The sequence below is a fragment of the Artibeus jamaicensis genome, unplaced genomic scaffold (genome assembly GCF_021234435.1).
Source record: "Artibeus jamaicensis isolate MK-2021 breed Jamaican fruit bat unplaced genomic scaffold, CSHL_Jam_final contig_3243, whole genome shotgun sequence".
In the NCBI taxonomy this organism is placed as follows: domain Eukaryota; kingdom Metazoa; phylum Chordata; class Mammalia; order Chiroptera; family Phyllostomidae; genus Artibeus; species Artibeus jamaicensis.
Genome location: NW_026521766.1, coordinates 1368592 through 1381979, shown reverse-complemented (window position 1 = coordinate 1381979; position 13388 = coordinate 1368592). Strand labels below are relative to the sequence as shown.

Sequence of the window (13388 nt, the reverse complement as noted above, 5' to 3'; positions counted from 1 at the left end):
TATACTGTTGGGCATAAAGTGTATCACTGGGTCAGGTCTCGGGTAGAGTGTGTTGTATAGCAGTGATGAGAAAGCATAGCTTAAGAAGGCAAGAGACTAATTGGGCCATCTCATCTTTCATTTTCTAAGTAAGTGGTTCTAAACTGTGGCTGAATATTAAAATCACGTGGAAGCTTCAGAAAAATTAGATTCACATTTAGGGTGAAGCCCAGGCATCAGAATACTTTTAAAGCTCCCCATGAGATTCTGAAGGGTAGTCATGCTTTAGAGAGCCATGGATACACAAAGCCAGTGAAATGAGTTGTGGTCAGCTAGATCTGAAGATTAAAAAACAAAGTCTTCAGCAAAAAAGTTATATAAGCAAATTCATCAAGTAATCACTGTCAAGAAAAAAGGCTTTTTTATTCCACCTCAAAGTGAAGACTGAACAAATGTCTTTATCTTTCCTTAGCATGCATAGGTAATTTGGCTTTGAAAGCCACTCATTATTTGATCTTATTCCTAGATGGCATTTGGCAGCCAAAAAAAAAGTTGGCTGACACTTACTGAAAGGGGCACAGTATCTTGAAAGGGACACCTGCTAACAGAGAATCCTCAACCATTTTAACTGGGCATCTTCAGGAACTATACCCTACTCTCTCTGCTTAGGCACAAAGAAAGCCAGCTAATTTGGAAGGCAGGGAGTGTGCACTATGAATGCAGCTGCTATGGAGAGGGTAATAGATTTTTTTATAGGATTCTAAGATAGTGAGTCATGGGGCAAATTCTAATACCAGCTCCACCACTCAGAATGCTTGAGCCCGTCTCTTTGGTGCTTGACCCATTAATCAGAAGCACGCTCATTCCAGGAAGGGAGCAGTGGCTGCTGAATCAAGTTGGCCGGCAGTGGGGTGTCTATATCAAAAGGATGTCTTAACTCTCACATTCAGTCTCCAAAACAGAGATCTAGTTCAGTTCATCAAGATCACAGCCTTCACTTCTGGGGAAAAAAAAACTTTCGTGCCGGCGTGATGCTAATGACAAACAGAGCTTGGAGACTGTCACATGTCTTTTGACCACAACCACATCATGATATTGTCCATGTGTTTGTTAATTCTGTCCAAGTTCCTTAGGCCTGTGAGCTTCTGTCTACATCAGTTACAGTTCTCTTGCCCAGATCATCCCAATTGATTCGTTAAATAGATTAACCTTCTCTAATGATTACCCAGCACAGCTTAGAGGAGCACAGCTCCTATCTGCTGAAAGTTGTTTTTATTGGGTTTCACTGTCTTTAGTAGGCGCTCTTACAGCTTTGAGTCATGTATTTGATGGTTTATATTAATACAAAAGTATATTACCTTACAGTATATTTAAATGATTCAAACTATATAAGTCTATTTATATTTCTGTAGACAACTGTGTTTATATACATTTCTAAGATGTTAATATTTATGGTCTTAGAACTTGGTTTTGAATCAATGTTATGTGCATTATTTAATATATGATACTTTATATAAGTATTTGTAATTTATATGTAGGTTTGATATATAGATTTTTAAATGATTAAGTACTGATTAGTGTTTGTCACAAGAAGTCTTTTTTTATAACAAGTATTTAAATTTAACAATTCATTTTGGGTTTTTTTGTAGTAATGCAGGTATAAATGTATCAATTTTTATTGACAGTTATTTTTATTTTTCAGGTTTTACTTGCCACATGGCTTGAGCATCGATAAAGATGGAAATTACTGGGTCACAGATGTGGCTCTGCATCAGGTAATCTTCCCTGTAGCAGTTATTCAGATATTTCAGAGTTAATGAAGTGTGCTTTCCAAGTGATCTGGCATTATCTGGGTCTTTTTTCTGTGACCCGGTAAGTTTATAACAAGAAAAAAGAACAGCCACATCTCAAATATTTCTCTTTAGAACTCAGTGCTGCGATAAGTTCATACGTAAGTGATAGAGTCACCTTCCTTCTTTGAATTTGCAAGAACCTTAAGGCCAAACTCCTTTGCTTTTCCACATTTGCTTTTCTCTGTCCCAGGTCTTAGTTCTATTTCATCACTTGTGTTTTATGGGGTTTTTGTTTGATCTTCAGTAAATTGAAGGCAGGTTCTCTGGTACATACATGTTTATGTATAAACCATCAAATTTTTGTCCTTTTTAAAAGGAGCTATATTTCAATCACAGAGTAGTCATAAGGTCTTTCTTCAAAGCAAAGCTCACATTTGATACCTGCTTTAAGAGTAGGTGGCAAAGAACTAGGAAAACTGGGGGCAGAAAAGCTAGAACTCAGAAGACATAGCTACAAAAATCATCTCAGTGAACATTTAGTGCTCATGTTTTATCTTGAGAGTGTTATGCTGTTGGCTAAGGAAAGGTAAGGAAGTACAGGTGTGGATGGAAGGGGACATCCATGTACTAGTCATCATTCACCATTAGTCACCTGGATGACCTTGAGTAAATCAGTTAATCTCTGTAGCTCTCATTTATCAAAAGAAGAAACCAGACCAGATGTTTTCCAGTTCTAAAAAAGAGTATATTCTTTTAAATAAGTCTCTGGGAGCTTACACTCTATTTGCCTTTGAAAGTGTTCTTGGTCACGTTGAGTGGGTGCCAATCATAACCATGCAAGTAAGTCTTTTGTTCCTTTTGAAAAAGGTGTTCAAACTGGATCCAAACAGTAAAGAAGGCCCTCTGTTAACCCTGGGAAGGAGCATGCAACCAGGCAGTGACCAGAATCACTTCTGTCAACCCACCGATGTGGCTGTGGATCCAGACACTGGAACCATCTATGTATCAGATGGTTACTGCAACAGTCGGATTGTGCAGTTTTCACCAAGTGGACAGTTCATCACACAGTGGGGAGAAGGTACTCAGTAACACTCTAATTATAATTCTTAGCCAGTATTACTAAGGACAGGAGATTGGTACCCCTCACATCACAGAGGATGTAATTGTCCCTTGTATTGGGGAAAACAGAGCCTCTGTTTGCATCCTGTTGTCTTATTCACACACACACACACACACACACACACACACACACACACACATTTAATAAGAAACTTCTAGCCTGAAATTTTGTCTAAATAGAGAGTAAATACGTAATGTGTCTGTGGTTAAGAGATATTAATAAACTTATGAACTGCTTCAGCTTATTTTTCCCCTGGTTCAGATATTTAATGGTTTACTGCATGAATCTGGAAAAGAAAGCTGTAGGCCAGACTTTGGTGATATTACAGATTATCTATCTGAGGCTTCTCTTTGTTTTTCAGAGTCTTCGGGGAGCAGCCCTGCGCCAGGCCAGTTCAGGGTTCCCCACAGCTTGGCCTTGGTGCCTCCTTGGGGTCAGTTATGTGTGGCAGACAGGGAGAACGGGCGGATCCAGTGTTTTAAAACTGACACCAAGGAATTTGTGCGAGAGATTAAGCATGCATCATTTGGAAGAAATGTATTTGCAATTTCATATATACCAGGTGTTTCATCTTAATTTATTTTTGTGTGTTTTGTCATAAAAATTATTTGTTCTAATGTGCCCTTTTTATAATTTTTTCTTTATAAATGGGAATTGAAGGTGCTTTATATATCAGATCTTAAAATAATTTTAAAACTGTTAGTGCATTGTAAATCTGTTTCAGCTGAAGAATTACTGTTGTTTATATGGAAATAATGAAGAAGTCAAAGATTTAACAACTGTTTTCAATGAGTTAAAAAAATTTTTCCCAAACATTGATTTTTATTTTTCCTTAATTATGATCATCTGCTCTAGTTAGTAAATGATTAATATTATGGCTTCACACATCATCAACAGATGGTGTATGCCTGATGAAATCAGTATTCAAAATACCTCTGCTTGATATTTTTTTAAAAGGCATGGCCAATAGTTTTAAAGGTAAATATATAAAGTAAGTGAGGATTATGTCTAAATGCCAGGAGGAATGACCAATAAAGTCTGAAATATTTTTCTCATTTTAAAATAGATTTTCTTGACTGGAAAAAAACCAAAAATAATCCAAATTCATAAAATAAGATCTATTTAATTTACATTTCAAAATAACTTAGCATAATATTTTTAAAATAATGAATACTCAAAACATTGAAAATTTATTTAATTTCTAAAAAGTATATATAATTTTCACAATAAATTTTATTAACTATATATTTGAAATAGCACTGACTCTTTATAGGCATTACTATAATATTTACATTTCTTATACTTTTAAAGTTGCACATGGCTACTGTCTTCCCAAGCCTCCTCCAATGTATTAGGACATAGAATAAAGGGACTCAGGTGCCTGGTTAAGGAGCAAATTTGGCTTCCTCCAGGAATAAATAGTAAAAAAGTGAGAAAAGACTCTCACTAACATCCTTAAAAGAAATCGTCTCATTTTGATTTTTACCTCATATTTAAAAAATAAATTTGGCAAGATCACTGAGCTAATAAAGAGGGTGATCAAGTTCATAGTGAATAAAGCAAATCAGCCCTGGCTGGTGTGGTTCAGTGGACTGAGCACCCGCCTGTGAACGGAAAGGTTGCCGGTTCCATTCCCTATCAGGGCACATGCCGGGGTTGCAGTCCAGGTCCCTGGATAAGAGTGTGTGAGGGGCAGCTGAGCTGTTTCTCTTGTGCGTCAATGTTTCTCTCCCTCCCTTCCCTTCTCTCTAAAAGTAAATAATAAAATAAAATCTTAAAAAAAACAAATCAAATATGAAGGGAAACACATCAGAAGATGAAATCTGATTAAAAACAGAATCTAAGCAAAATATGATGTGTATTGTAATTGCTGTTCTCTCTACAATACTGCGCAGCAGTAATGGATGTTGACAGTGTTGACTTTTTTTACTGTGAAATACTAAAGAACCCTATTCTGAAATCTTTAAAGAAAGATAGAAATATCTTCAATAGTGACTTAGTATTGTGTATGTTTTGTGTCTTAATTCTTTGAAAATGTAACATTCAATTATCTGAAGTACTTATTTAACCAAAACATCACCATTTTTATTATTTTTGATAAACACTACTATAGTAAAAGATATAATTTTCCTAAAAAGAATATTCATGGAATAAATACAAGATGGTTTAATTTTTTAATTATCAAAAATATATCTTTGTTAATCTGAAATATATCTCACATTTTCAAACTTAAGTTTTTTTAAATCAGATCATTCTTCTACCTATACTATAACTTACTTTCTTAGCACATTTTCTTCTGATTCTTTTCTTAACTATAACAGAACATACACTATTTTTTTTAAGATACGATACTCCAAAGTTATTTGCTTGAATACCTGATTTTCCCAATACCCTTTTAAGCTGCCTGTGATACCTACATGTGTCTGTACCTTTATCGACATCTATTACCAGTGCCGTCCCTGTACCATCCACTTCTGCATCCTCATCTGCATCTACTTCCATGTCTGTATTTGTGTGCTCCTCGTTTCTGCTGACTCCCTCAGTGGAACAGGCCCAGCGTTTTCTGGTTTTTCTATGACAAGGAGGCCAGTTTCCTAACCCGTCTGCTCCTCATCTTGTTACTCAAAGGAAACATTTGCTAAGTGTTTTATTTTCTACTTTGCTTGCCCATCGTAGGGATCAGATTATTATATTATTACTGTTTGTGTAAACATACATGCATACATTTTAAGTCTAGTCTTATCCATATTTTTAAAAAAGATTAACTGAATATCTTGTCACAGGTTTGCTGTTTGCAGTGAATGGGAAGCCCTACTTTGGGGACCAAGAACCTGTACAAGGATTTGTGATGAACTTTTCCAGTGGGGAAATTATAGACACCTTCAAGCCAGTGCGAAAGGTATTCACATATTATACAATGCCTAGGTATCAGTTTTCATGAGGGTAAACTAAAAGACAAATATCGGCATTCAATTTGTACTTGCATAATCTTTTAAAAACTTTAAGGAGATGTGAACAATTTCTTAGGTAGGTTCATGGCCATGTTCTATTATAATGTTTATTGAGAATAAGTGTTCTGTTCCAATCAATTTCTTCAGATGCAAATTAACACTGAACACATTTCTAATGTTCTTAGTAGTAGACTTTGCATACAATGGCAGGTTAAATTCACTGTAGTTAGAATACCAAAAAAATTCATCTTTTCTGGTGTCATCGTAGTAGAGAAGGTAACACAGTATGTTAAACTGTTATTTTACAGTTCTCTTAGATCCAGCGGAACTTTTGTTTGCTTTTTTAATACCATGGCTACACTGAGCCATAAGTCTTAAAAAATAGCACTTCCTGGAATTTATTCAAGTCCTGTATGGTCTAGGTAGGAGAGGAAAGGCTAGTTTTAGCTTCACAAATGGATTGCCGCTGTTCACTCTACAGGGCCCTTTACAGATACGACTGCGGCCCAGTGTGCCCCAGCCCTGTGTCTTCTTGGTTCACTTCCTCTGCGCCGTGATCACCAGAGTGGTCAGGATGTTCACACACACTGCCTGAGTGTGCTTGTGGGACCTCCCTTTTAGAAATCCAGTCTACTAACATACTGCAAAGAAGAGTTATTCTTCAAAACGTGTAAAGATTTATTGGGCTTACTTGAATCAAAGTGCAACTATCATAAGCCACCCGACAAACTGTAATACTCCCAACTCTTACAGTATTCTTTAAGGTACCAAATTTGCTAGATCTCAAAAAGTACTTTAAGATGCCTCAATATTTTAGAAATTTGTATGTTAGAACACTGGCAGCTAGTCTGGGGTTTATCAGAATTCGTTCTTGAGGTATTTGTGAAGTCCGTACTGTGTGCCAGGCATTAGGCGCAGATACTAAAGTTGACGGCGGACACAGCAGGGCATGGCTTCCTCCTTGAGAGGAGTTTTAGTGCGAGTCACAGAATCCGATTTGAAGCAAACTAAATCCGAACTACAGATTCAGTACAAGTTCCCTGTTTGGGATTCTATTTGTATATGAGAAATAAGAGTTTTTCACAGAAGTTTTTCATTTAACCTGAAAAGCAAAAAGCAATCAAATATCAAATCATAGTAGCCCTTCAGAAGGAAAATTACATTGGTAACATATTTTACTGCATTGGTGTTTCAGGTCCCTGTCGATGATCTGGTCATTGTTTTGCCACTTTGAGCTTTCTCTTATCTATTGATAAAGTGAGAAGTTTAACTTCCTTTCAGGTCTTCACTTTGTGTTAGTTTGCCTTGATTCTTCTTTGATGATAATGTGCTGTATCAACCAGGATATTAATTTTTAATTCAAATATGCACCTAGAAATAAAAACTAACTGCTAAGCAAGAGGCTAAATTCTAAGTGAGCCTTACTCTCATAAAAATGTGAATGGCCCTGAATTTAAATTTCACGAAGCATTGTGCCTAAACATCAGCATTCATCAGACACTCAGTAGTGAATGAGTCACAGTGTATGGATTAATACAGCAAACTTGCAAAGAGTCCAGCTCTAAGCTGAAATTTGCTTTTCCTCTCAATCAATAAGACTTGGTATTACACCAGAACATAGAAATTTGTTCTGTGTTCACCCAGCAAACTGAAATCAGTTCACGGATCTCTCATAATTTTCATTTAATTAGGTTACCATCACAAAGGTTAAGTGTGGGTGACAGAAATAAGGTACATTGACTCCTACATAAGAAGACATTCTTCTTCCAAGTTTCCATAACATGTGTGAGCCTCTGTTTGTGCCTATCCACTACTTGTCTCCTTCTGTACTTCACTGCTCCCTCTTCTACTATTACATTCTTTAGACGTGGTTTTATCTTGAATGTATGATCTTCATGTCTGTGCAGGGGAGCTGAGACAGTCGGACAATAAAGAAGATGGTTCTAGCAAAGGCTGTCAGAAAGCTATGAGGGCAAAGGCACATAGCTCCCCCTGAACGCCCCCCCACACTCCCACTCACAGGAAAGACTTTGGGTCTTTATCCTCTGCTTCACACGCAGCCTCCAGGCTGCCATTGTTTTGTCTTCTCTCTTCTGCACAGCAGCTCATGAGGAAAAGGAGAAAGTGACCCCTAACCCTCCATACAAAGCAGCAACGGCAACAAATCTCCCAGTAGGCCCCGATTTGTGCTGTTTCTCCAAGCTTAATGATAGAGAGTAAAATGACAATGTTTATCAATATTGAGCAGAGAGTTTCACATAAATTAAAGTACTTATTCAAAAATCCACAGTAAGTAGCACACCTGGATGTCAGACCTAGGTCTGGGTGACTTAGGTTTTTACCAAGGGGTATTCTCAACCACAATGTAAACTTGCAGCAACCTCTTAGAGAACTATTTTTACTTACCATTAGGTAAGTTTCAGTATTGTTTCATGTTCTAGCAAAGAAGTCATGATACAGAGAACACAAATTCCTTATGAATTCGGAAGCCAAAATAACCGATTTTGAGGGCAAGTTTCCCTGTGCTGTGGCACCAGACAGCCCAGGTGGACACCGTTGTTCTTTTCGCTCATCTAGTTTATTTTGCTGGGGAGGAGTTCCTCAAAGGAAGGGTTTACAAAGCTTGTTTCAGAAGATCTTAAATCTGTTCAACTCTGAAATCCTAAAGCTTGCGACATAGTTTTTTTCTAAGTGACACTGAGCAATAGACTAGTTCGTTAAAAAGATGACCACAGACTCCTTCTGATTGCAGTAGTAATAGAGGCCCATGTTCCATCCACTGAGCCTCCTCTGAGCCCCACTAATGGCCCCAAAGAACAGAACCCTTGTCTCCCTGCACCAGTTTGAGAACCACAGACGGAGGCTATTGCTATTGTAGCCTTGAACTGACGACACACTGCAATCTGCCAATGAACAGTTCACACAGTCCCCCTCACCTTTATTCTCCACACCTATTATAGTATTTTTCCTATCAGAAACTATGAAGCAATTTACAATCATGTATTTTGCAAGGCGGTTCTTAAGAACACATTTTGGTGTGGAAGAGGAACTGCCTGTAATTCGCAAGCCTGTTGCCACCCATTAACTGAACCCAAAGTAAAAATGAGCATTAAATGACAGGCTTGCGAGAGTTCAGCGAGGCAACATTTTGATTTCTGGCTCCCTGTCCTTCTCATGCACAGTTGTCACAGCTCATTTGACAGTGTGAAGGAATGAGCCCCCTCACACTGCTGTCTCATTTGTCTTTGCATCCTGACTGATTTTTAAAGCAGAGTAGTATCTCCAAAGCATGTGTTCTGCCCTCCTAAAGTGAGCTAAGCACTGCAACTTGCCTCCTTGGCATCCTTTGTGCTCAGCACACCAAAGTGGGCAGATGCTGGTTGATAAGCCACAGTCGGGAGAATGCTTTGGTTCATTGTCACTGGTCAATTGTTGAGGACGGTGTCTTCAGATAGGCCTGCTGGCCCCAAAGATAAAAGCGTTATCCATGTCCTGCCAAGTGGCGGACACGTGGCACCTTTGCAGGTTCAGCAGACAGATGGCAATGGCAGCAGCACAACATTTCAAGGCTGTTCTTCAGGCACTAGCGTGGTGACCCTGAGTCCATCTGAAAGTACAGTTTTTAAAAAGTGTTCCTCTGTCTTCCGTGTCCTTGGACTGAGACAGTGACGATAGAAATGGAACTGTGCCGTGAAGAAAGGCATAGTGAAACACCAAATATCTAAGTAGATACCGAAGCTGAGGGAGTACTTGGAGGTAACACTCAGTTTCCTTTGTTAACTGAAAATACTGTAAACTCTGGGCTTCATTGTATAAAACCTCACACCGTTGCCCATCTCGTGGCATGTGTTTCAGAAACGATCTGAATGCCATGAATTTTTTAAATGACTTCTTTTATCAGTGATGTATAAATAGTTTTTAAGGCTGCACATGATACTTCGACTTGCACAGATTGAAACAGGCAGATTTGACAGTGATTAAAAGATAGAAGACACATGAACGTATAAAACAAATATAAATAAATAGGTAGCAATGCAACACCAAGTAATCAATGCTGTAAAAAAATAATCTGCCCTGGCTGGGTGGCTCAGTTGCTTGAAACCTTGTCCTGTAAACCAAAAGGTTGCGGGTTCAAACCCCAGTGGGGGCAGGTATAAGAGGCAACCAATCGATGTTTGTCTCCTACATAGATGGCTCTCTCTCCCATCCTCTCTTCTTAAAAATCAATTAAAAATATCCTCAGGTTAGGCTTATAAAAATTAATAATAATCTACTTGTGCCCTGGCTGGTGTAGCTCAGTGGATTGAGCACAGGCCTGCAAAGCACACGATCACGGTTCGATTCCCAGTCAGGGCACATGCCTGGGTTGCAGGCCAGTTCCCTGCAGGCCAGCTCCCAGCAGGGGACTCACGAGAAGCAACCATACATTGATAGTTCTTTCCTCTCCTTCCCTTCCTCTCTAAAAATAAATAAATAAAAATTAAAAAATAATAATAATCTACTTGTAAATGTTCACTTTTTATTTTTTATTGTTGTTCAATTATCGTTGTCCACATTTCTCATTTTCCCATCCCTTTCCCCTGCCCTACCCGCCCCCACCTCTTATGTTCGATCCTCCTGCCTCCGCCCTGTGTTCACTGTTTTAAAGACTTGAAAGTCAGTGTGGTAAGTGTCTCTTAGCGTTTCCCAACACATAGGATTGTGCAGGGCAGAGTCAGTACCCGGAGAATGAATGAGTCACTCTGCTCGGCCTCGAGTTGCTTTGATGGGTATCTTGGTTGTTGGTTTTTTTTTGGGGGGGGGGGTTGGTTTGGTTTTGTTTGGTTTGAGTAATATGCCTGTTGTTTTGTTGAGTGCTTTGCTTTGTTTTTCTGCCCTTTCGTGGAGAATGTGCGTGTAGGCTCATACCCTAACTTGTGCTTCTCGCTTGGGCAGCACTTCGACATGCCGCACGACATCGCCGCCTCTGAAGACGGGACTGTGTACGTCGGAGACGCTCACACCAACACTGTGTGGAAGTTCACCTCGGCCGAAAGTACGGTTCTGGCTATATAACCTGCATATTTCCCCCGCAGTTTTATTACTCAAAATACATGTGAAAGAATGCATTTTCTTCCCTTTAAATTGATAAGGGCGGGAAATCAAGGTCTAAGTGGTAATTGTCAAAAGACCCATTTGGTATTTATTTCCAGAAATAATTTTTTTAAGTGGGGAAAAACTTTTTTTTGCTGCCAGTTATTCCCTTGTTTCCACAGATATTCCACAGGAAATTCTTGATGCCTGACACAATGTCTGTTATCCTGAAAGCCAATCTTCATTCCAGCTCAGTCCAGAGGGAGGGAGATGGCTTTGGCAAGGCAGGGGGGCAGACTGGTTTCCATGCAGGCATCACTTCCCCAGGGACGCTCCGTAGCTGCCAAGCCTATGAATGCCAGCGTCTCTGTTAGACACACATTATCTCAAATAGAAGGCACCCTTCATTTTCCCTCCAGGCTGCAGCTTACTCAAAATTCTGAGCTGCTGTATTTTTATGTAACTCAAAAGTATGTATGGGGACAGAAGAGTTTCCCTGTCAAGATCAAGCCAGGCAGTATGGGGGGTTTTCTAATCGCAATTTGGACATTATTTCTAACTCTTAAAAAGCATGCTAACCTAGCATCTGATATAAGATGAAAAAATGTAAACTTTATCAATTAAAGAGCACTGTATGCTTCACAAGCCATAAACCTCAATGTCCAGAAATGCTTTTAAAACATGGCAGGGTCCAAACCATAGGGATTAAGGAGAATTGAGAATGATAAATTCGAGGTGTCAGAAGCTGCAACGTGCAGTTTGAGAGAAGTGATAAGGACACGTGGGCTTGATGACGTTAGAAATGCTAAGTAAAATGAGGAAAAATGCAAATTATAAGGAAGAAAAAGTGTAAGTTATAACAAAGAAATCAAATACTATACAGGTCTTGGACCCCACGTACGTTTGGTAACTGCTGTCTTCAGCATTATCCTTTGAGTAACTGTTGCAGTTTTTGTGATGACGACCCGATTAGGTCTAGTGCACAGAGGTGCCCGTGGACCCATTGCAGGGACCCCTCCCCCTTGCAAGGGTGGCTCTCCCACTACCTGCCGGCTCCTCAAAGAGGAGCCAGAAGGTGTAGGCAGACAGGAAAGCACAGAGAGATGGACAATTCCCAACTGCATGACTAAACACAGGTTTTTCAAAATAAAAAGTGAGCAAAAGCCTTTCAAGGTGGAAAAGACTTCCCGAAACCTAGCCAATATCTTCATCTTGCAGATAGGAATGGGATACTTGAACTCATTAAGCTTCCAGTCTTAAGCTCTTATTCCACCCTAGCGGTTGGTACTCTGCAGAGATGCATATCTGAGTCACCTGGGGAGGATTTTCAGCATATGCAGGGCCAGACCCGACTTGAAATTAACAGAGAGGAATGATAATGTATGTACGTTGGAAAAGCTTCCCAAGTGTTTTTGATACAGTCCCTGATTGAGAATCATTGCCATCCAGCTTTCACCTGTGAAAATAGAAAAGCTCTCTGCACAGTCCAGAAAGTAACCAAGCAATAAATCAGGAAAGTGCTACCATTGGAACAGTGCGACCATGGTCAAAGGTTAAACAAGTGTCCTGTGTATTGCATTCTAGTATTTAACTAGTCAAATCCATTTATGTCCTCTAGAAGACGGGTAATCAAATATGGCAGAACTAGTTATCTCTAAGATGTCCCCATGAAAACAGAACTGCTAGGTATTTCAGAAAGAAAACAGTATTGTGAACTCCATAAGGAAAATCTCATTTTGAATATGGAGACCTTAGAAATATTATTTCAGCTTTTCCTAGATTTTATCCAGGATTCATGGACATGGCACCTAATTAGTGATTTGTATTAAACTCCTGTCTAATCTGGTAATGAATTTGATTAATTAAGGAAATAATTTCTACTGCATAAAATTAGTATCGAAATGAAGATTTCAGATGTTCTTTTGGGGGGTTCTGATTCCCTGTGCCTTTGCTGTTGTGTGTTGCAGAAATGGAGCATCGGTCGGTTAAAAAGGCGGGCATTGAGGTCCAGGAAGTCAAAGGTTGGTCAGAGTCCTCATGACTGTGAGGCCCAAGGCTACCGTGTTCAATTATTTTATAGCTCTTGATTGCACTTAAAAGTCATCAAACTAAAAATACCTGGTAAATTATCAATAACGTCTGCTGTGCGCTGAGTCTTTAAAGCTACCTGTTGCCACTGCTTTCCCTGACAAATGGAGTAGTTATCATGATCCCAAAGTCACTGATTTCGGGTGATGAGAAGTGATGGGGGATGTAAGAAATCTGTAACAAATGGGCTAGAAACATTCAGCAAGGAAAAGCAAACAAATTAGTAACTTTTATAAGTATGTTAACCTCAGGCAAGCAGAAAAGTACTGTTCAGCATACTGGAAAAGGCCTTTTCCTAATGGTCTCTAATCTAAAAGAGTGACAAAGGCCTTTGGTGAGTTAGTACTATAAGGTCCTGAAAAGATTAGCTGCTCCCCAAGCTCC

At 39.1% G+C, this 13388-nt stretch overlaps 1 protein-coding gene across 15 annotated transcripts in view; it reads left to right on the top strand.

Annotated features, from left to right (window-relative positions):
• The window catches only part of PAM (peptidylglycine alpha-amidating monooxygenase), a 278484-nt gene that overhangs the window by 255423 nt on the left and 9673 nt on the right, over positions 1-13388 (top strand). For all 15 annotated transcript variants that reach the window (XM_037142660.2, XM_037142659.2, XM_037142657.2 and 12 more), the window contains 6 exons: positions 1682-1754; positions 2640-2850; positions 3254-3454; positions 5676-5791; positions 10779-10878; positions 12884-12937. In XM_037142660.2, the coding sequence (XP_036998555.2) occupies positions 1682-1754; positions 2640-2850; positions 3254-3454; positions 5676-5791; positions 10779-10878; positions 12884-12937 (755 nt within the window). The remainder of the gene's footprint in view (positions 1-1681; positions 1755-2639; positions 2851-3253; positions 3455-5675; positions 5792-10778; positions 10879-12883; positions 12938-13388) is intronic.